This window comes from Vidua chalybeata, chromosome 1 (assembly GCF_026979565.1).
Source record: "Vidua chalybeata isolate OUT-0048 chromosome 1, bVidCha1 merged haplotype, whole genome shotgun sequence".
NCBI lineage: Eukaryota > Metazoa > Chordata > Aves > Passeriformes > Viduidae > Vidua > Vidua chalybeata.
In genome coordinates this window covers 71,182,626-71,202,847 of record NC_071530.1, presented here as the reverse complement: position 1 = coordinate 71,202,847, position 20,222 = coordinate 71,182,626, and the positions used below count along the sequence as shown (strand labels likewise).

General features: G+C 41.5%; 2 protein-coding genes across 8 annotated transcripts in view; one reads left to right on the top strand and one right to left on the bottom strand.

The window, feature by feature from the left end:
- PIGN (phosphatidylinositol glycan anchor biosynthesis class N) overlaps positions 1-12,082 on the bottom strand; it is a 99,267-nt gene extending 87,185 nt beyond the window's left edge. The window contains exon 1 of one of the 2 annotated variants that reach the window (XM_053947438.1): positions 12,053-12,082. The gene's annotated coding sequence lies outside the window, so the exon portion shown is untranslated. Of the gene's footprint in view, positions 1-2,336; positions 2,530-12,052 lie in introns of those variants that run through there. The other variant, XM_053947455.1, reaches the window with a different exon arrangement.
- Positions 12,083-12,442: 360 nt separating this feature from the next.
- Positions 12,443-20,222, top strand: part of RELCH (RAB11 binding and LisH domain, coiled-coil and HEAT repeat containing) — a 77,318-nt gene continuing 69,538 nt past the window's right edge. For 2 of the 6 annotated variants that reach the window (XM_053941552.1, XM_053941560.1), the window contains exon 1: positions 12,443-13,051. In XM_053941552.1, coding sequence (XP_053797527.1) covers positions 12,571-13,051 — 481 coding nt within the window. In that variant the 5' untranslated portion in view covers positions 12,443-12,570. The remainder of the gene's footprint in view (positions 13,052-20,222) is intronic. The other 4 variants (XM_053941544.1, XM_053941535.1, XM_053941525.1 and 1 more) reach the window with 4 other exon arrangements.

Below are 20,222 nucleotides of genomic sequence, written 5' to 3'. Positions count from 1 at the left end.
TCTCTCTCTAAAAGAAACAGTTTGTTTAAGAATCTAGTTAGAGCTTCTAAATGACAATATATCTTCTAAGTTTATCTTGTTACTTTCAGAATTCCAGTAGCTGAACAGACACAGGCAGCCACCATATGGTAAATCTACCACTCTTAGCAAATAAGGATAAAAGGCTTCACTACCACACAACCTTAGCTCTGATCAAAACTCTGAAAGATGTTTTTTTAAAACAAAAACTTAAAAGACCAGGAAAACCAGAGAAAAAAAAGAAACACAAACAAAAAAAAAAAAAAGGATTTAAAAGACAATACACAATATTACTTACTAACCCAAAGAAAATTCAGATCTGCATGCAACTTAAACATAACTTCCAATTCCACCCATTTTCTTTACTGAAACACAGATGCAACAACTCCAACTCTAATCTGAAACATTACTATAGCAATGTCTCATTTGAGATATTTGGAGAGAAAATTAAATAAAAAATTGGGATAAGAAAATACTCAAACACTTCAAAGAGACATGTAGTAGTCACATTAAAATGAACAAAACCTTTTTGTTAATCAGGAACTTACATGCTTTTATGTCTACAAGTGAGATTCCAAGAGGTTTGGAATATCTGTAAATATCAGTTTATTTTTTTATTTTTAAGTATTCAGAGTTCCTGCATAAATTTAAATATATGAAATCACAATCACAGAAATATCACTAAGTTCATTGCCAGAGCTCATTTTATTCAATCAGTTTTATTTTCCACAGGGCTTTTTCTTTTGAGGCAGTTGTACTTGATAAGAGAATATGAACTACTCACGCCTTAAACTGATGAGACAAAACACCCTACTAAAGAAAGCTGTTACTTCTACTTGTTGCATGTTCCCAGTGCTACAATTCTATAGCTTAACATATTCTATGTTCTTCTAATTTAAGTATTAGTAACCTAATCTGTCTTCTGCACTAGCTAATTCTCTTTGCTTTAAACACTCCCCAGGCCTCAGTCTTTGCAAACAGAAAATAAGAGTTCAATCAACACAATTCAAACGTAATGCTTAGACTATAGTATCTATAGAATTAGTGAGAAAAGAAAAAAAGAAGGGGATACTTTCTTTTGCAACCACAGTTTGACTACATTACATGAAACTATTTATCTGGGCCCAACATATCCTACTGGTCAACACTATCACATGATTTCCAGACAGGCAGCTCCTAAAGCACCTGCTCCTGCCATATCCCTCACAGCCATTCCTTCTGCCTCTACCTTAGCTTACACTGCTCCTTGAATGCAGGACTTTGTGTGTCATGACTGAGACACAACGTTGTGAAAAATATTCTGTCCTCAAGCTTACAAATACTTCCCCACAGGTGTAGAGGCTTTGGAAAGCTCCTGATTGCACTCAGTTGAATGCAAATTTCTCTACAGAGCCTGGTGCTCGACTGTTCAAGACAGCTCGAAAGGCATGGAAACAATAAGGATAACAATTTCAATAACAATTTCTTCCTCACAAGGGAAAAATAACCAGGATAAAAGGAAAAATTGGATTAAGCACTAGCTTATAAGAAAAAGCAAAAGGCACAACCTGTTGAGAGAAGAAAAATAGAAATGTATTAAGCATACACACTTTTGAGGACGAGAAGCCATATCTAAGTATTTATGACTAGTGCCAAAACATCTCTGCCCTCAGGTGCCAGGCCATCCAAAATGTGGATAAACAAACTGTCACTTGAAAATACATCTTATATCTTTCTGTCAAGAAAACTTGAGCCAAAGATATCTCAATATTTCTGTGTCCTGTGATATTTTCTCAGGCAATCCCTTAGTGCAATACCTTCCACAGTCCTTGTTTTCACAGGACAAAACATCCGCTTTGCTCAAAATCTGACTCCATTACTCTACTTTCTTCTGTTAAGTCATTGCCTGCCACACCGAGAGGAAGGAAAGAAAGACACTCTGAGTCTTGTAGATAAGAAAAGCATGTTGCAACCTATTTGCTACATGTCATTTCTTACTGCCCACCCAAACACATCACTTGTTACAACAGAATCCTAATACAGTTCAGACAGCCAAATCACCTCCTCTGTAGACTCAGTCCAACTAGTAAGCTATATATCAGACTCCAATTTATTCCTTTCTTTCTACATTTTCCCCCTTCTGTCACCATCTCCTAAACGATACAGAGCCAATAATGATACTGTTCAATCCCCCATATGCCAGACCTTAAACTATTCCAATAAAGTATTTTTATTCAAACAATTTGGAGTCAAAATCACAAAGCTGGTGTAGACTCTTAAACAACGACCCTTTTCAGATCTTTAACAGGAAAGTACTAAAGACCCACTAAGCTACTCACTGCCTGTCAAATGCAAGTTGTTCACACGGAGCAAGTAGAAAACAAGCAGTGCCAAGGTGATGCAGGGGGCTCCACGGGACTTCAGACCTTCTCACTTCTTTGGATGTTGTACTCAAGTAGAGAAGAGAGTGAGAAGATGCACGGGTGAGATCGATCTGAGAGACAGCAAGGCAGAACCAGCAGACACCTTCCCTAAAGTCTAGGAGATTAAAGAAAGAAAAGCAGCAAGGACCTTCTGAGTGCAATTAATTACTTTTCCAGAATAAAGTGATACATGCAGATTAGAGAAAGGTTTTTTGGTGGTTCTCTCCCCTCACTCTGAATTCTCAGGGAGAAAGTTAAGCTCCCAGCTGGTGGCAAAAGGGATGAAGAGACCCTTTCTTTCTTTGTATTCATACCTATCAAAACAATACCAAAAAATCCTGCTATTAGCCACAAGTTCCTCTCCAGCAGCCACATCAGTGCAAAGACTAAAACACCCAGACTGTGATGGTGGCAGGGGAGCAAGACAGTTGCAATGAGCCATCCAAGCCCAACCCTTCTTCACATGAGCTTTTCCCTGTTTTAAGTTCATCTGTAATTTGTTCACAAGATTGTTTTTTTCCAAACCTTTTTTTTTTATGCCATAGAAGCTACATCCACAGCACCAGGCTGGATCAGGTCCCTCAACAATTAACAGGAAGGCTGACATAATTAAATGCAGCACTCATTTTCCCCAAGTAATCTACATCTAAGTTGCATTGCCTCTGAAGTTATAATCTCACAGCATTATTTATAAAGCAAAGAAAACCATATTTGTACTGCAACACAAAATAGTTCCTCATACTAAATGTAACATTTCCTTTTTATATTTTTCTTTCTCTAAATATGCAATAAAACATACACAAAATACTGCATGGAATATGCCCCATTGGCAGGAATATTTTCTTAAGGACAATGAAGTGTCAAAACAAGGAGCCCAAGGTACATTAGTAATTTCTTTTAGAGGGACCATGCTTCACTAATACCATCAAATCTGTTGATTAAAATGAAGAAAATCCATTGGAAATGCATTTTCAGTAAGCATCAATTGCCTTATCTTTATAGAAAAAATAGACAAGAATGTCTGCTGTGCTTCTGGCTAATATTTTTAAATTAAACAGTGTTGTGTATTTTGTAATTTAACTGTCAAAGTTGTGACTGTAAAATTTGTCTACACATTAAAAAAATGATCCTTTTCTTAGGGCAGAAGAGCAAATGGAAGTTGGGTGGTCTGACAGTACTTTTCATGATATGGCAGCTCTACCACATCTAAGGTGGTGTTAGCAGTCCCTACCCAATTCTTTTACTAATTTAGATTTTTGAAGAGCTACACTAGTCAGGAAATGCACTCAAGTCATTTCTGCTGTCACAGCCCACACCTATTGATGGCACAAGGCTGTAGTTTATACAAGAGATGTACCAGCCAATTCTGAGTAACTCTCTACTTCACCCACTACTTAAACGTAGGAGACCCCAAATCCTCATCTTGACTTCATCACGTATGAAGGGCGAAAATGATAATTTTTCATTTTCTTTCTCTACTGAAGTATAGCATACTCTGCCAGACAATTAAACTGCAACTACAGTATTTCCACTTGCTCTGGCACTGAAGTGACTTTTGTAATTCAAACCATCTGTTTAAAATTATTTTATGTTCAACATCTTCATTGAGCATTTTAAGGATTATAATAACAAATGACAACTGTTTTAAATTTTAAATGTGGTTCAGTAAAGCACATCCAAACCTGAGGCAAAGAGCTAAAAGAATACTTAATTTTCTTTTTAACATCACTTGATAATTACTCTGCCTGCCTAGAAAAGTCTCTTTTGCTAGAATTTTTCAGGGAGAAATTTCACTATGGCCTGCAAAGCATCAATGAAACATCAAGTGTTCCAATACTTGAACACACTGCAAATCAGTCACCCCAGTGTCAGCCTATGCAATTTTTTCTCAATTATCCTTAAACACGGGAAACTGTAGCCACAAGTTTCCCAGGGTAAAAAACCCTACTTGAGAACAACACTGACAACGGAATAGCAGCAATAAAGAGAACAAGAGCACTTCATTAAGAAACAATTACTGTTTTGAGGCATGAAAAAGAAAAAAAGACCACTACCATTTGGTACCACTTGTTAGCCAAGTGGAGACAAAATATGGAATAGAAATTTAGCATTACATTCACTCAGGATGCATGCACCTAAAAATTCAGAATTCACAAAAACCAAAACCCAACAACCACAAGAAACCCTGAGTGATCTTGCTGTGGATTATTTCACTGGGTAACAGCATTTGGAGGACCTATGCCTAGTCTCAGGAGGTATCTGCAAACCCTCTTGCATATTTCTTGATTTCTAAGTCATTCAGCAATACTCTACCATCAAGTCTTCTTCAAACATCACTGTGATACTGTATATTTTTTTTCATCTCAATATTAGCTGTTTAATTCTCTGCATTCTTGAATAAAACAAGAATGTTTTCCTGTCACTGTTTTTTTCTTAACCTGCTTGGAGATTTTGTAGACAAATTTTTCATATTAAAAGTTTTATGGGACACTTTTGGAGAAAGAACTTCAGCCTGACAGTGTCTAATAAAACACATCCTACCAGTTTTCACAAATCAGGGTCAAAGAACAAGTGGTACTTAAGAGAAAACAAGTACATGGAAGGCAGCTTGCCACAGCAGTCTTCTGTCCATCTGGAGCCCTCCCTCACAAACCAAGGCTGAAGGCCCCCTGGGATATTTTTAAAGCCATTTGCAATAAAACTACACAATAAAGCAGAAGTACCAATACAAGCATGACAGTTCTGCTGTTTAAAAACAAAAGGGGCAAGGATCATATTTTAAAGTCATACAACAAATATTAATGTAGAACACACAGAGATGAGGATGAAAAAAAACCAACTTTCAGCTGCACTCTTGCAAAATTAGTTTGCAAATGTATTATATATATACACACAGAGGAAGAAAAATACCCTTTAACAAAAAAAAAAAAGTGCTTGACGTATGTTCTACAGAAGCTAGTATGAATAAGGAAGGTTTAAAAAAGTTGGCAGAAGTTGTTTTGCTTTTATTAAGTCACATTTGCTTATTGAGAGCAACCATTACAAAGAAACAAGAATTATGTCATATAGCAACGAGCACATCTGTTGGATCTTATACATAAGCCTCTGAATGCAAATTTACCAAAAGCTTTAGTTTGAAGGAAAAAAACCCACAACCTTCCAAGCATAGAGTAATACTTTAATAAAAGGCAGTCAAATAATCAATTTGTAGTTTCCCACCTTTTCAAAAGTTGTGGTTTTCTTTGTTTTTGTTTTGTTTTTTTAGAAAAAGGCTTCAGAACTTTTTGGGTTCAAAAGTACTACTTATGCTATCAAGTTGACTAGAATGTGTAGTTGAATACTATTCAACCGGCTAGCATAATCTACATTTTATACACCTTTACCTGCCCAACTTCCATTCCAAACAAGGCTGACGCGGGCAGAGGCAAGTTAAGCTCCCCACTGCGAACCAAATCTCATTTAAGGCCTGAGGTGGGCAGGGAGCAGGAGAGCAAGCCCAGCTCGGAGCTGCGGAAGGGGCTGGGCGCTCTCCAGGGTCCTGCACCGCACCACACCCAGAAACCCGGCAAATCACACCCCTCCGACTGTAAAAGAATTGCAATAGTCAAGTTGTAAAGTGTAAAAAATGATTAAAAGGATGGATTATGACTCCTTTAAAAGAGCATCAAGTCACAGTATAAGCATGCACAGTATTTGTGCAAGGATACTTTGAGGTCCAGTCAGAAATCCCTACGCACAGGAATCACCTTCTCTTTAACTCTTCACCTGCAGCCATACTTGCAAGCTGTTCACAAAGGAAGCATTTCCCTAAGCTCCCATAGGACTCAAAAAGTCAATGAACTTATCAATTACTGCAGCCTGAAATATTTGCCTTCAATTTAGAACAAAGTTCTCTGTGCTCCTACATCGGCCTCGACTAACCAAGTAGTTAACATTCATTAGCATTTATGATATATCAACTTGCAAACACCCTCTGCTGAAGCCCTGTGAGCTTGTATTTGTTTTTATTACAAAGCCAAGCCACTTTTCATTTATATAAGACACCTTTATTTTTCAGCTGCTGACTCAGTCTAATAATTAATGGAGACAGAAAATTATTCCTGAAAACAATCAATGTTCTGCCTTTTTGCAATATGGGGAACTGCTGATTTAAAATGAAAACTCCCCAGCACTCAAACCCTTTTGGCAAATGAACAGCCATAGAGTCACTGTAGAGAAAAAAAAGAGCTCAGAAGACAAACCAAAAACTGCTAGGGCAAAACCCACAAACCTGGAGAATACAGATGGGCAACAACTCTCCAGTTCTCATACTTGAGGTGATCTGGGTATCAATTATTCACTTGTACCCTGCCACCTATAGAAACTTGCTTGTAACTAAAAGCATATTTTCCAAAATACTTGGGACCAGCAAGGCAAATATATTTTATCAAGTCTTTTATACAGCTGTCCTGGGGGTAGCAGTCAGCAGAACAAGAGGCTTTCACAGTTACAAATACTCCAAGAAAAACCAAGCCAGTACAGCTTGAGAGAGGTGTCCTGTCCTCTGCTCCTGCCCACTTATTCCCAAGCCAAATCTCTTCCTTGGGCTGGCACAGCCAGGTGTACAATTGGATAGTAAAGCATTCTAGAGAATGAATTCAATTGAAAATAACCTCAAGGGAAAAAAAAAAAAAAAAAAAGCAGCAGGAAGAATAAAGATGACTTTGTTGTAGTTTAGTTCCCTGAATTCCCAACACAACCCCTATGCTGGCAGCTGACAGGATGCCATCTCCTCCTAACAAAAGACCTAACTCTGCATGTTCAAAGCATGTCCTCAGACTCTTTTGTTCTTTGAAGCCTGCATCCCACATTAGTCATAATCAGCAGGTCATATAAAGAAAAAAATTATGATTTTTTGTTCAAAACTATGCAAATACTAAATTGAAGAGGAATAATGCGAAGCAGACAACAAAAGCACAGAGCATCTTCCTTTCCCTGCCTCCACCATCACTCACCATGGTGAGGCAGGGCAAGGCACCCATCTCAGAACCTCTGCAATACCTTTCTGGGCAGCATACAGTCCAGACAATGTGCTCCTTCTTCCAGGCTACGGTGGAAAAGGCCCAAGTAATTCAATACTCAAGTGTTTGCAGTGTCAAAAAAAGTCATGACATTGATTCACAGTTTGTATTTCCTCACTCAACTGTAATAGCAATTTTTCCTTACATATTCATTCTCACAAAGCCATAAATATACACATAATAAAGCACGAACAAGTTTTCTAAAATACTCCTTAGGTTCTTAATGTGTTTGATGTCTTTTTTTGATGGTAGGCTTCCAAATACCCACTGTATTTGAAAAAAAAAGTAGTTTTGGAGGTAGAAAAACACAGCCAAACTTGAATTCAAAAGGATTTTGGGGGGTTGTTTTATTTAATTCATGTCTTCATCTGATTTCATGGGTCATTATCACATTTTTGGTGACACTGAAAATATTTCAGTTCACACTGAAATATTTCACACTGCTGTACTACCTTTACTTAAAATTCCAATTTAACAAACCCTTATAAAGGAGGGTTCTCTGGGTAAAGCTACATCTGAATATAACATGCAAATAACCATTAACTACTGATATTTACAGGCTGCTCTCATTAAAAAACATTCCCTTGAAACTGGAATAGACAGATACAATTTCAGAGACATGGCAGAGATCTTTAAGCACAAGCTACCAACACTATGCATCTCAATATTTGCATTATTTGGCTACCACAAAATATAAAAATATTTTAGAGGTTAGAGTAAACAAAGCACTAAAATTCATTTTTAAGGTCTAAAAGCAAACATAAAAATCATAATTGCCTTAAAGTTACTTTTAAAAGGAGGTAAAAGTCAGCCTTCGATAAACATATATAGACAAAGATTCTTTCAGGCAGCTCTCTTTTAGAAGAAAACTTAAGCAAGAGTTGGTAGAACTCCCAGATCAGCATTATTTTAAAATAGAAATCAGATTTGCTTCAGATAATTCTCCATTATTTTGTTCCCTGTGCCCTAACTGGGATCCAAATCAGGTTAAAAAAAGCTACCCTATTTCCTTATAGGGCCCACTAGAAAACATTAAGCCATATACTTCAAGTATTCAGCACAGAAAAAAGCCCCAGTATGCACCTAATAGAATTAACTTATTTGAATGAAATTAACCTTCTCTGTGGGAGCTGAAACAGAAACCCCCTTAAAGCTTGACTGAAACTGTGTGTTCAGTGGCTGTGAGAATGGCTGAGGCTGCACCTGAGCAGTGCAGAAAGAAAGAACACTTAACACTTGACCCCACCAAACAACAGAGGGACCTGAAACTGGTCATATGTTTCAGTTCATTAAACTCTCAGGCATTAGCTCAAGATTTAACACTCCTACCAAAATCAACACAGTAAAAACAAACCTTTTTCTACTCATTTTTCATCTCAAGGACTATAAATTTAAAAGTTCATGAAACAAAACATGCATAGATAGGAAAAAATGTTTACACCACCTCCTCCAAAGAAAACCCCTTCAGATTTTTTTTGTACAAGCCCATGTATTTTGGACTCACAGCTTTGAGATGTATTTAGATATGTTGTTCTTCAGACATAGAACTCATAGCCTTTAAAAGTTAGAAGGAGACAGCAACTCCAGTAAGAGATAAAGTAGCTTGATGAACAATCTGCCTCTCTCAGAATGACTACTGAATAATTAACTTGCAGCTGTCTGCCTCAAGTAGACCTATATAATGCTCCATTTCCAGAACTCATGCAGCTTTTTCTGCAACACATCACATACCCTCTGAGGCACTATTAGGTTTTTTTCTCTGGTTTCTCAGAACAATACCCCTTTGGAACATAAGAAACTCTTTTAAGCTTATTGTTACAAGCACATTTTTCTATCTCCACTCTTCAGTCCTGGAATACACAATTCAGCGAAGATAGCTTTTTCCCAGCCATCCATAAATTATTTCGGAGCAACTGAGTGACATCTGTAAATGTTTAATTTAGTTTCACAAACCCAAGCAAACCTCTTCCAAAGCACTGAAACAGTGGAACGCTTTTACATTGACGTGGTAGAGTGAAAAGAGTTAGTCCTTACTGGCAGAGCGCAGAGAAGCGGGCAGAAATGAAGAGAAGGGCAGATGCGAGCGCTGCAAACCCCGCGCATCGCCACCAGAGGCCGCTGCAGGACCCCGGCAGGGCTCGCCCGCCTCCCCCAAAGGAGGCAAAGCACCAGAGGCCGCTTACAACAAACTCACCATGAACACACTCCAACTCTCCAGAAAGGAAAGGAAAAAGCAGAAGGTTTCTTTAAAGGTTCTCAATTCCACCGGAACAGCAACACTAAAATGCTTTTGTCCCTATTTTTATTGTGATCCCACTGGAATTTTTAAGCATTTTCAACACACGGCTATTTTATTTTATGCTACAACCAGTTCATGCTCTGCCACTTAGGCTCTTTTTAGTGTACCAACAACATAAAACAATACAGCAGTAATAAAATCCAAAGTTTATTATAGGACAGAAAGCTAAATTGAATATAACATTTACAGAAAAGTTATGCAAATCTAAAACTGGAAAGCACAGTCTTTTACAGCACACCACCATGTGAATGGAAGAGTTTGGAGTGAGTACTCCAGAGTGCTTCTAGATCTCCATGCCAAACATTCACATTATTTTATTATTACCAAGAGTTCAGCCCCAATATGCAGGTCCTAGCGGATCAGCTTTACACAGAGCTTCAATTGGTGGGAATGGAACAATATTTTTAAAGAAATTAAACAGAAACCAATGTTGGCCCTGGTTTGCATAGTTTCCAGTGATCTTCCTTCAGTAGCACACACTACCTGCTGCTACATTCTGGCTTCAGGTTTTCTGCCAGGTAACACACTTTGCATCACCTTTTTAAAAGAGATAACTTCACACTTCCAGATGCACAAATTCATGGACTCATAATCGTTAAGGTGGAAAAATACCTTGAAGGTCATTGACTCCAGCTGTTAACAAAGCACTGCCAAGTCCACTGCTAAAACCCATTCCTAAGTGCCACAGTCTTTTGAATATTTCTAGGGATGGTGATCCCATCACTTTCCTGGGCAGCCTGTTCCAATGTCTGACTACTGAATAAATTTTTAGTAATATCTCATGCATATTAGGAAAAAATTCAATGGCACAACTTGAAGTAATTTCTTTTCCTCCTTTCACTTGTCAGCTGGGAGAAGAGATCAACTTCCACCTTGCTACAGCCTTCCTTCAGGGGGTTGTAGAGAACAGGAAGGTGTCCCCTAAACTTCCTTTTCTCCAGGCTAAATGACCCAGCTCCTGAAGTCATTCCTCATAAAACTTGTGCTCCAGACCCTTCACCAGCTCCAATGCTCTTTTCTGGACACACTCCAGCACCTCAATGTCCTTCTTATAGCGAGGAGCTCAAAACTGGACACAGGATTCAAGGTGCAGCCTCACCAGTGCTGGGTACAGGGGGATGATCACTGTCCTGGTCCTGCTGGCCACACTAGTGGCCAGGATGGCCACAGATGGCCAGATACAGCCCAGGATGTCATTGGCCTTCTTGGCCGCCTGAGCACATTGCTGGCAACTGTCAATCAGCACACCCAGGTCCTTTTCTGGTGGGCCACCTTCCAGACACTTTTCCCGCAGCCTGTAGCACTGCCTGATGCAACTTGTCCAGATCCCTCGGCAAGAGCCTTCTCACCCCCTGACCCAACGGGAGTATCATTCTGTTCCCTTTATCTGGCTCAGGGGTGTACATCACGAGCGTAACTGGCTTTGTCATTAAAGAGTGAGAAAAAGAAGACATTTTGTACCACAGCCTTTTCCCCATCCTTTACCACCGTTTCCTCTTGCATTCCACAACAGGATAAACACTCTCTTTAGCTCTCCTTTTGCTGCTGATCTATCTGCAAATACATTTTGTTGTCTTTTGCAGCAGTAGTCAGATTAAATACTAGATGTTGTTTCAGCCCTTCTAATTTTCTCTCAGTATAACCTTACAACATCCCTGCAGTTCCCCTGAGTTGCCTGGGCCTTCTTCCAGAGGCCATCAACTTACTATCCACCTGTGCTTGTGCCCTCCCTAATTGCAGCAACACCTGATGCTGGGACATGGCTCACACACACACCCACTGGGAAGGCAGAGTTACAGAACCACCTTGGCTGGAAAAGGCCTCTGAGATGATGACACCGAGTCCAACCCACGACCAAACGCATGTCACCTAGACCACGGCACCGAGGGCTGTGCCCAGTCTTTCCTCAAACACCTCCGGGGACACTGCCTCCACCAGCTCCTTTGGCAGCCCAATGTCCATCTGTCCTGGGGCCCTCGCAGGGCGCTGCTTTCCCCGGGAAGCCCTACCCTGGCCCAGCCAACGCAACCCGGCGAGGGTCGGAGCCCCCAGCCGGGGCTCGGAGGCCAAGCCGAGTCCCGTACCCCTCCCGTCCCCAGCAGCGCCGTGAGGCTATACGGGCTGGGCGGCCGCCGTGGAGGCTGCGGAGCGAAGCAAGCTTTGCGTAAGCGGGAAGGCGCAGCCCGTGCCCACCCCATTCCCGGTGCCGCAGCCCCAGGACCGGCCGCCCCCGCCCCGCGGGAAGCACTCGGCGCCCCCGCGCCAGGACTCACTCCTCCGCCCCGCCGCCATCCACTTCCGCTTCCGCCCACTGCCGCTCCCGCCCCGGCCCGGCCCCGCCAATGAGTCTGCGCCACCAAGCCCCGCCCCGTTCCGTGACCGAGCCCCAAGGCCACGCCCCCTGTTCGTGGCCGTGCCCCCCGCGTATCTCCCACCCCTCGGGCCCCGCCCTGCGCGGCGGCGGCGGGCGCGAGGCTCGGAGGGGGCGGGGCCGCGTGCCGGGGCGCCGCTCGCGGTTGGCCGCGGGAACTCTCGCGCGAGCGGGGATCCGGAAGCGGCAGCGGGGCGGGTGGGAGGCCGCCGAGGAGGCGGCGGCGGGCAGTCGCTGTGGCCGCAGGTGGCGGCAGCGCCCGCGGCAACAGCAGCATCGTCAACATCATCAGCACTATCGCCGGGGACCGGCAGCGGCTCGGGCCCCGGCCCCGCCGGGACGGGTGTCTGTGGCGGCGTCTCCGCGCAGGCTTTGCCGCGGTAGCGCCCGGGCAGCGGTCGCGCCGCGCCGGGCTGTAAGATGGCGGCGGCGGCGGCCGGCGGGGGCGGCAGTGTGAACCCCTTCCTCAGCGACTCGGAGGAGGACGAGCCCGAGGAGCCCCGGCCCGGCGGCGGCAGCAGCAGCAGCACCGAGCCGGGCGGGCCGGCGTACCCGCCACAGCAGCCGGAGCCGGCGGCGGGGAGCCCCGAGGAGCTGCCGGGTCTGCGAGCGGCGGCGCCGGGCGATGCCGCCGCGGGGCCAGGGGAGCTGCCGCGGGTGCCGATGGACGCGATAGCGGCGCAGCTGCTGCGGGACCAGTTCCTGCTGACGGCGCTGGAGCTGCACACGGAGCTGCTGGAGAGCGGCCGGGAGCTGCCCCGGCTCCGCGATTTCTTCTCCAACCCGGGCAACTTCGAGAGGCAGAGCGGGACGCCGCCCGCCGGCGGGGCCCTGGGCAGCCTGGGCGGCAGCAGCGGGCTCGGGGGAGCCGGCGGCAGGGAGCCCGGGGCCGGGCAGCTCAGTAAGTGACCCTGGCTCGGGGCCGGGGGGGTTCCGGGAGGCGGGGACAGCCGCCGGTGGGAGCACGGGGCTGGGCGGGGATAGCTCCCGGTGTCGCTTGGGCGGCCGGGAAAGGCGTTCGGCATCGCTCCTTGTTCCAGATATCCCTTGCTCTCTCTAACCTGCGCTGCACTGGCGGAGGCTGTAGGAGCGGGGCAGAGGGGGCTGAGGAGGTGGGCTGCCAGATCCGGCGTTACCCTGGTCCCACAGACGTAGCTTCATCGAGCTGCGGTATCCCTGTGAACGTCACGGGTATTTGCGAATGTGGAGGAAATTATTTCCAGCAGCGTCTTTAGTGCTCACTGCCAAGAGATAAGTCGTACGGTGCTGGGAGAAAGAATGGGGTGTTAAGCCCTGAGTGCCGCATGTACAGTCTAAAAACTGTCAGAAATGGGTTATAAGGAGCCAGGGTGTTCTTTCTGCTGGTGCACCTAAAGATAGGTCTGAGTCTGAGTTTCACAGCTCTTGCGCAACTAATACAATGCTTCCTATAATTAACGCTGCCATGTTTACCAAGTGTCTGTAATCTTTGGCTAGCCAAAGAGATGGGGAACAGTAGATATACTGAGTTGGTAAAAGTTTAGGGAGCAAAAGGAGTGCAGATATTCGGACAGTGTTGTCACACAGCTGACCTTAACAGCTTTTGAGTTTTAAAAGTAGCGCACATGGCTTAGAATAAAATCACTTCTGTGTCTCGTCAGTGCTGCTGTCAAGACACATAGGGTTCTACAAAGCCTGTGGAAGTGGCTTTGGGAAAGAGAAGCTGACCAGCCACCTGACTTTTGAGGACTGAATGAACTCGTGGGAAGGTATTGAAAGGAATTGTGGGTAGCAGACAGGTGAAAGACATAATTATGTGTTTACCAAGATACCTAAAGGCATTTTAGGAATAGTTCTGTATTTTCGTTTCTTTTACGAGTTTCTGATGTCGTAGAGACATGAAGTTACACTTTAAATTTGGAAATATCTAGTAGCATCTGGATGGCTGGGATAATAGAGACATCTAAACTTCAACTTGTTAGTGCATTTCAAGATCTTTTAAAAAATGTTTGGCTTCTTTTAAAATTCGTGCTGTGTTGTTTATGTTCTGGTTGTCTTGTTTGTGAATAATGAGAATTTCGTACTTCTCTTTGTCCAGCTGAGAGCTTCAGTGTGGTGTTCTTCATGATAGGATTAGTGAATGCTGGAAAAACTTGTGCTTCAGGGCTTTGAAGTGATAAAATTTTCTGTTTCGTCCTCAAGCTGTTTCCTTGGGGATTCCAGTCAATTAATCTGATTGATTAAATATTCTCTATTCTTGTTAACATAGTACATTGTTTACAGTTATTGATACTGCACATACTCCAGAATTAGAAAAACAGCAGCCTGGGCAGCTGTGTTGCGATGCATGGGAAAGAAAAAAGACCTCTTGCAGTCTTAGAGCAATGTGCACTTATGTAAGAACATCTTAATTATTATTTTGCTGACTTGCTAATTTATAGATACCTGTGGGATATCTCTATTAAAAAAAGGAGGGAGGAGGCTGTAGCAGTGAGGAGAGAGAGAAGGAGGGACTAACACTTAGTTTGGACAAGTTTAGTAATACTGAAGTGCTGAAATTAAATATCATGCTAGACCTTATGTTAAAGGTGTGTCTTGAAATCTGATCTCTACAATAGGGTAGAGAGTGCATTTCAAAGGATTTTTTTTTTTTTGTCTCAAAAGTGATTCAAAAAGCACTTCACATTAAGTGACATTGAAAGGTGACAGATGCAGAACAATGAAAAAAATATTTTTATATAGCTCAAGTAGCTTTTTTAACTTAGTGCCATCAGACTTTCTTGCAGTCTGGAGTCTAGCATTGAGCTTGCAATTGTGACAGTGATGTTCAGACTGATTCTGATTGAACAAGAGCTGATAGTCTCATGCCTCTGTAGTTATGTCATTTTCCAAATACTAAAATGTAGATTGCAGAAGACTCTGATGGGGTGAAAATCGTGATCTTTGGAAGAGTTCCCTCACTTTTTTCTTAAGCATCTGGTATTACTTCATTTAGGTAGGTGACTGAGCTATTGTTCAGATCCAAGAATAAGTTTGAACAGTTTCCTAAGTTAGTCAAAATGTCCAGTTTTGTTGAGAGATCCAGTCTGTTGCACCTGCCTTTATAAGAGAGTTGTGCATGTACCTTCTCTTGCTTTAACATGCCCAAAGGTATTTGAGAATGAACTACTAGTTTTCTTAATAGAAAGTATTGATGTAGAAAGTAGTGCAGGTTGGTGTGATTGCCATTTCAAGGTCATGTGAATTTTACGCTTCAGTGAAAAGCATTCATAACATAATTAAAAAGATTATTTCTGTTGATTTCTGAAGTCAAAATTTGTTCTCAGTGCTTTGTACCTGCTTCTCCCAGCCCCCAAAGTGGATTCATTTCTCTGGCTTTATTCTGAGGTTTTTCATAATTGAAGTGGATGCAGAAAAAGTATGACTGGCAATTCTTATTGAATGTGAAGTATGTTTGGAATGCTGCCTGAGGATTTCCACTGAGCAATAGAAAGCTTTCATACTTTATGTGCTGTACAGAATGGGAGAATTTCAGTACAAGTGTTCATTGCCTAAAAGGACACTGAGAAGTGCCAGTCTAAACTCTTGAGTACGTGCTGGAATTTATTTTGGTGTGGTTTTATTTCTTCTCTTCATCTTCAAAGACTATTACAAAAAGATTTTGTTGAAGTGTCATTGGATTTAAACAACCAGCATCATGTGGTCAGCGAGTGACTTAGAAGCTGTTTTGTCTTTGAACCATGCTTCAGAGCACTTGGTTGCAACAGCAAATGACAGTCAGATGACTGGGATTTCTTAGTTCTTTGCAAAAACACCCTTCCTTTTTCCAGCAGCAGCAACATCACATCTACAAACTGAGATTAAGATATATTGTAATGAAAAATGTGGAAATGTTTCCTGTGTCTAGCAACTTTGCTTTTCTAGTTTGAAGCATGTGAAGGAGGTAACACTGTTCCTTTAGATGCCCAGCACTGTGTACAGTCATCCTTCATGTCTTGTATCTCAGCTAGATGTTCCCAAACTTCTGAGAGCTTCTTCCATTGGTTTCAATAGCAGTAGTTTCATGTCTGCCTAGAGCATTGGATACCACTTTTCTAATGCTACTCATGTGGGCAGTATGGTTTGGAACTCCCTCCTTCTTATTGTATTCCAGATCTTTTACAGGGCTTTAGTCAGTACCTACGCATTAAATATAAATTTTTGTCCCTATCATTTTTGCATAAGAAGGTACAGTACAAGTTGAGACACTCAAAATTTAGGAATAAAATTGGCTCAGATGTCTCATCTGTGTTCCTGGACCACAAATGTGCTCATTATACGCATGACCATAATTCAAGCTTGTCCATAGTGGGTGAAGAAAACTTCTTTTAATGTGATTGATATGATGCCCTTTGGTTGCTATGTTTGATGAATGCCCTTTCCTGATGGAATGCAGCTTATACTGGTAGGACTAATGTTAGTCTTAAAATTTGCTATTTATTTTTTTCTTTATTACTACAAAAGTGCAGCATTCCCGAAATTTGAAATAGCTTTAATGAAAATCATAAGGGCTTTGAGCACTTATGTTACATTTGTGGTTTTCAGGAGATAATTTTTTTTTTTCTAATTACTGCCATAATAAAACTGTTTATAGCTTTCTGGGGATTTGATTCCAGTTATATTAAACTAATCCATGAGTACAAAGATATAAAGTATTGCTACTTCTTCATAGTAAGCTCCAGGCTTTGTTTATGATTTGGGGTGTTTGATTTTCCTTTGGGGTTGATGTGGAATATTGTAATGCATTGCTCATTTTGCTTGTAGCCTTTGAAATTCAGATGGATCCTACTGGAAAAAGTGAAGTGGGAAGAGTATACAGATTCTGCCTTTGTGAGAGGGGGGTATCTTGGCTCTTCTCAATCCTGAATTACAAACATTGTAATTTTGTGTGGACCTTTGCCATGTTTCAACTGATTTTTTTTCTGAATGAAAATACAGCAGAACAGGGCTACTTCCAAACAGTTCATTATACCTCAGTTTAAATAGCAGTCTAAATAAAATAGGAAATTGAGAAGATGGCGAATATTTTTTGTTCTAATGACTACTTCTTAGGTGTTACGGTGTTTTCAGCTCAAGTCTTTGGCTTGTTACTATATGAAAGCAAGCAAAAACACCTAGTCCTGTTGGCAGGATCTGCAGATAATGGGAGGTAGACTGGCAACTTGTGAGTAAGAGTGGTTTTACTACCTAATTTGGAATATGTGCTCCCCTGAGAAAGGATAGGATGGAAAGGTGAAGATAAATAGGTAATCAAAGCTGCTGGTAATCAATAGATGGGAAAGGCTGATTGTTGTCACTTTTAATGAAGTACAGAAAACATTTGAAAGAGTTGAGGTTTGTGCATAATGCTGAAAGAAAAGGAAGCAGAGTTTGCTTCAAACCTGGCAGAAAAGAGCGATGCCTGGAGGAAATCTGAGAGGTTCGATAGTATGCTGATATTGGCTTTACTGATGGAGAAGCCAGGTGAACTTTTCCTGTTGTGACTGCTTTAAACCCACTCCATTTTACTGACACTGGTGTTTCTGACAGGTTTTCAGTAACATGCACTTCATAGCTTACAAGCTGCTTATGTTAAGGCTTTTGCAAGTGTTGGACTTGTCAAATGACTAAAAGTGGGTGTGCTGGAAACTGTCCCTGATGGATGAGTCTAAGCTTTGGCTGATGTCTATGTTGGGCTTATTTGGGATGTAATGGTAGATTGTTCAGGAGACAGGTTAGTCCCTGTAAGAATATGTAACTACACAAAGAAGTAACAAGATAAGGTAGCATGATAAGTATGACAATTATGGACAAAGGAGGACAGAGTAGAAGGCAGGTAAATATCATCTTATCCACTCAGTAGCGAGTGACTGTGATGACTATATTGTATTTTCCCTGTCGTAACTTAGTGTATGTTGTGGTTCTTTTAGGATCCTCAGAACTATGAGATGGGGAATTTAATTGCTTTTGTCCTGGCTTCTGTTCTGTTCCTGTGCTAGAGTTCCTGTTACTTTTTGATGCTGGGGAAAGCAGAAGTGAACTTCTCTATATATGCACTGTAGCTTGTTCAGTTATGTATGTGTTTAACCATCCTGTGGCTGAAAGCTTCAGCAAAACAAGCTGGATTTGTGCTGAAGCAGCACACCATTCTTCTGATGGCTTTGCTGTTAGGGAAAGAAGAGATTGGTTTTGGGATTTTAGGTAGGTGGAAAGAAGGAAATTAGAATGTTGAGCTAGAGCTTTGCATTTCAGAACCAGCCACTGGCAACTTTTCTAAGTTTTCCCATATGTAATTTCAATTCTGTGTAAGTTATATCAAATTTCTGTCACTTTTTTTCCCTCTGAGAATTACCTTTTTCTAAACTGAAGATGTGACTCATAAATTCTGTCCAGCTGAGAGAATGCTTGCTGATAATTTTACACGAGTTTCATTACCTGATAAAAAAGGTTTGTCTAGTATTTGCAAGCAAGTTATTATCAAGTAGCTATTGATATCAGCTATATTGGAAGCTGATTTATGTGCAGTCCGTCTCTGTTAATTGAAAATTTGTAAATACTGGACTTCTGTGTTCTATAAACACAGAATTAATGAAAATGTGGGGAAAAAAATCTTTTTTTCAGGATGTTCTTACACTTCTCAACTAAATTAAGATTTTCTACAAAATCTGAGTTAGGCAACTTATATCTATGGAGCTCTCTAAAATATAGCATGAGGAGTCTTTTTTTTAAATCAGAAGATAAGTCCTGAAACCTTATACTGCTGGGTTCAAACTGACAACTCCTTGTCTTCAAGGTGTTACTTGTATTTGGTTTTGTAGTGTATTGCAAAGTTGCAGGTTTGAGAAACTGAAATTTCCTCTAGCACAGGCTAAAACACTGAGTAATTAAATAAAGTTTGTAGGCCTTATATATTTATTTATGATGTGAATGCCTGAGACATGCTACTAAGTATATTGAGTGTGTTGGACAAATAGTTTAAAAAAACTACTTTCTTTTAAGACCAAGTTGAAAAAACTTTTAAGAAATAGTGAACCCTTTCTTCCAGTGCACTGTAGGGTAGAGGCAATTTTCTTTCTCCCTTCCTGCAATATAACTCTGCATGATAGTGATGCAGCTGATTACTTTGTTGTTGAATTGAAGGAAATACTGTTATGTAAAAAGTCACAACAAGAATTTCGTATTTATACAACAAGTACTTGTTCATCTTGTTTGATGTTAGAGGAGAGAGAAAGCTATGAGCTGTTTTGTCATTTGAAAAAAAAAAAAAACTTTTGTAGTAAGAGAAATCATGGCAAGAATAATCTCAGAATCACAGCATGGCTGAGGTGGGAAGGGACCTCTGGTGATCATCTGGTCCAACCTTCTTCTTTCTTTAGCAGAACTACTGTGGCCTACAGCTGGTTTCCCAGGATCATAACCAGATGGCCTTTTAAATATCTCCTGGGACAGAGACTGCATCACCCCTCTGGGTAATCTGTGCCAGTGCTTGGTCACCCTTACAGTAGAAGTGTTTCCTGATGTTTCAAAGGAGCCTCCTGAGTTTCAGTTTGTGCCCACTGTCTGTGGTCTGTCACAGGTCACCACTGAGAAGAGCCTGGCTCTGTCCTTTTTGTGCCCTCCCTTCAATTATTTATACACATCATGAGACTCCTCCTGAGCCTTCTCTCCACGCTGAACAGCTTCATCTCTCTCAGCCTTTTTCTTTATAGGAGAAATGCTTTGGTCTCCAGTTGCTAGTTATTTTTTTTTAATTCTCTATGAACCATATGGACACAAGTTAAGTTTTAACTGGAAAATTTTACTACTGTCCTAAGATAAATGTAGCAAGTGGGCAAATGAGAACTTAGTGAAATTGAAATATTAAAAAAAATTGAGGCAATAGAGTGCTTGAGAATAAAGATAGGTATTATCCATACACTTTAGGTAGTCCTTCAGGAAGGGCAACCATTTAAGGACTAAATTGAGACAATTTTGCTTGATGTTAGCCTTTAACAGAAAGCTGGGTACCTGCGACAAATGGAAAAATCCTTGTGGTGCAAGTTAATTGATGCATTTTGGTCAATGCATTCCTGCAG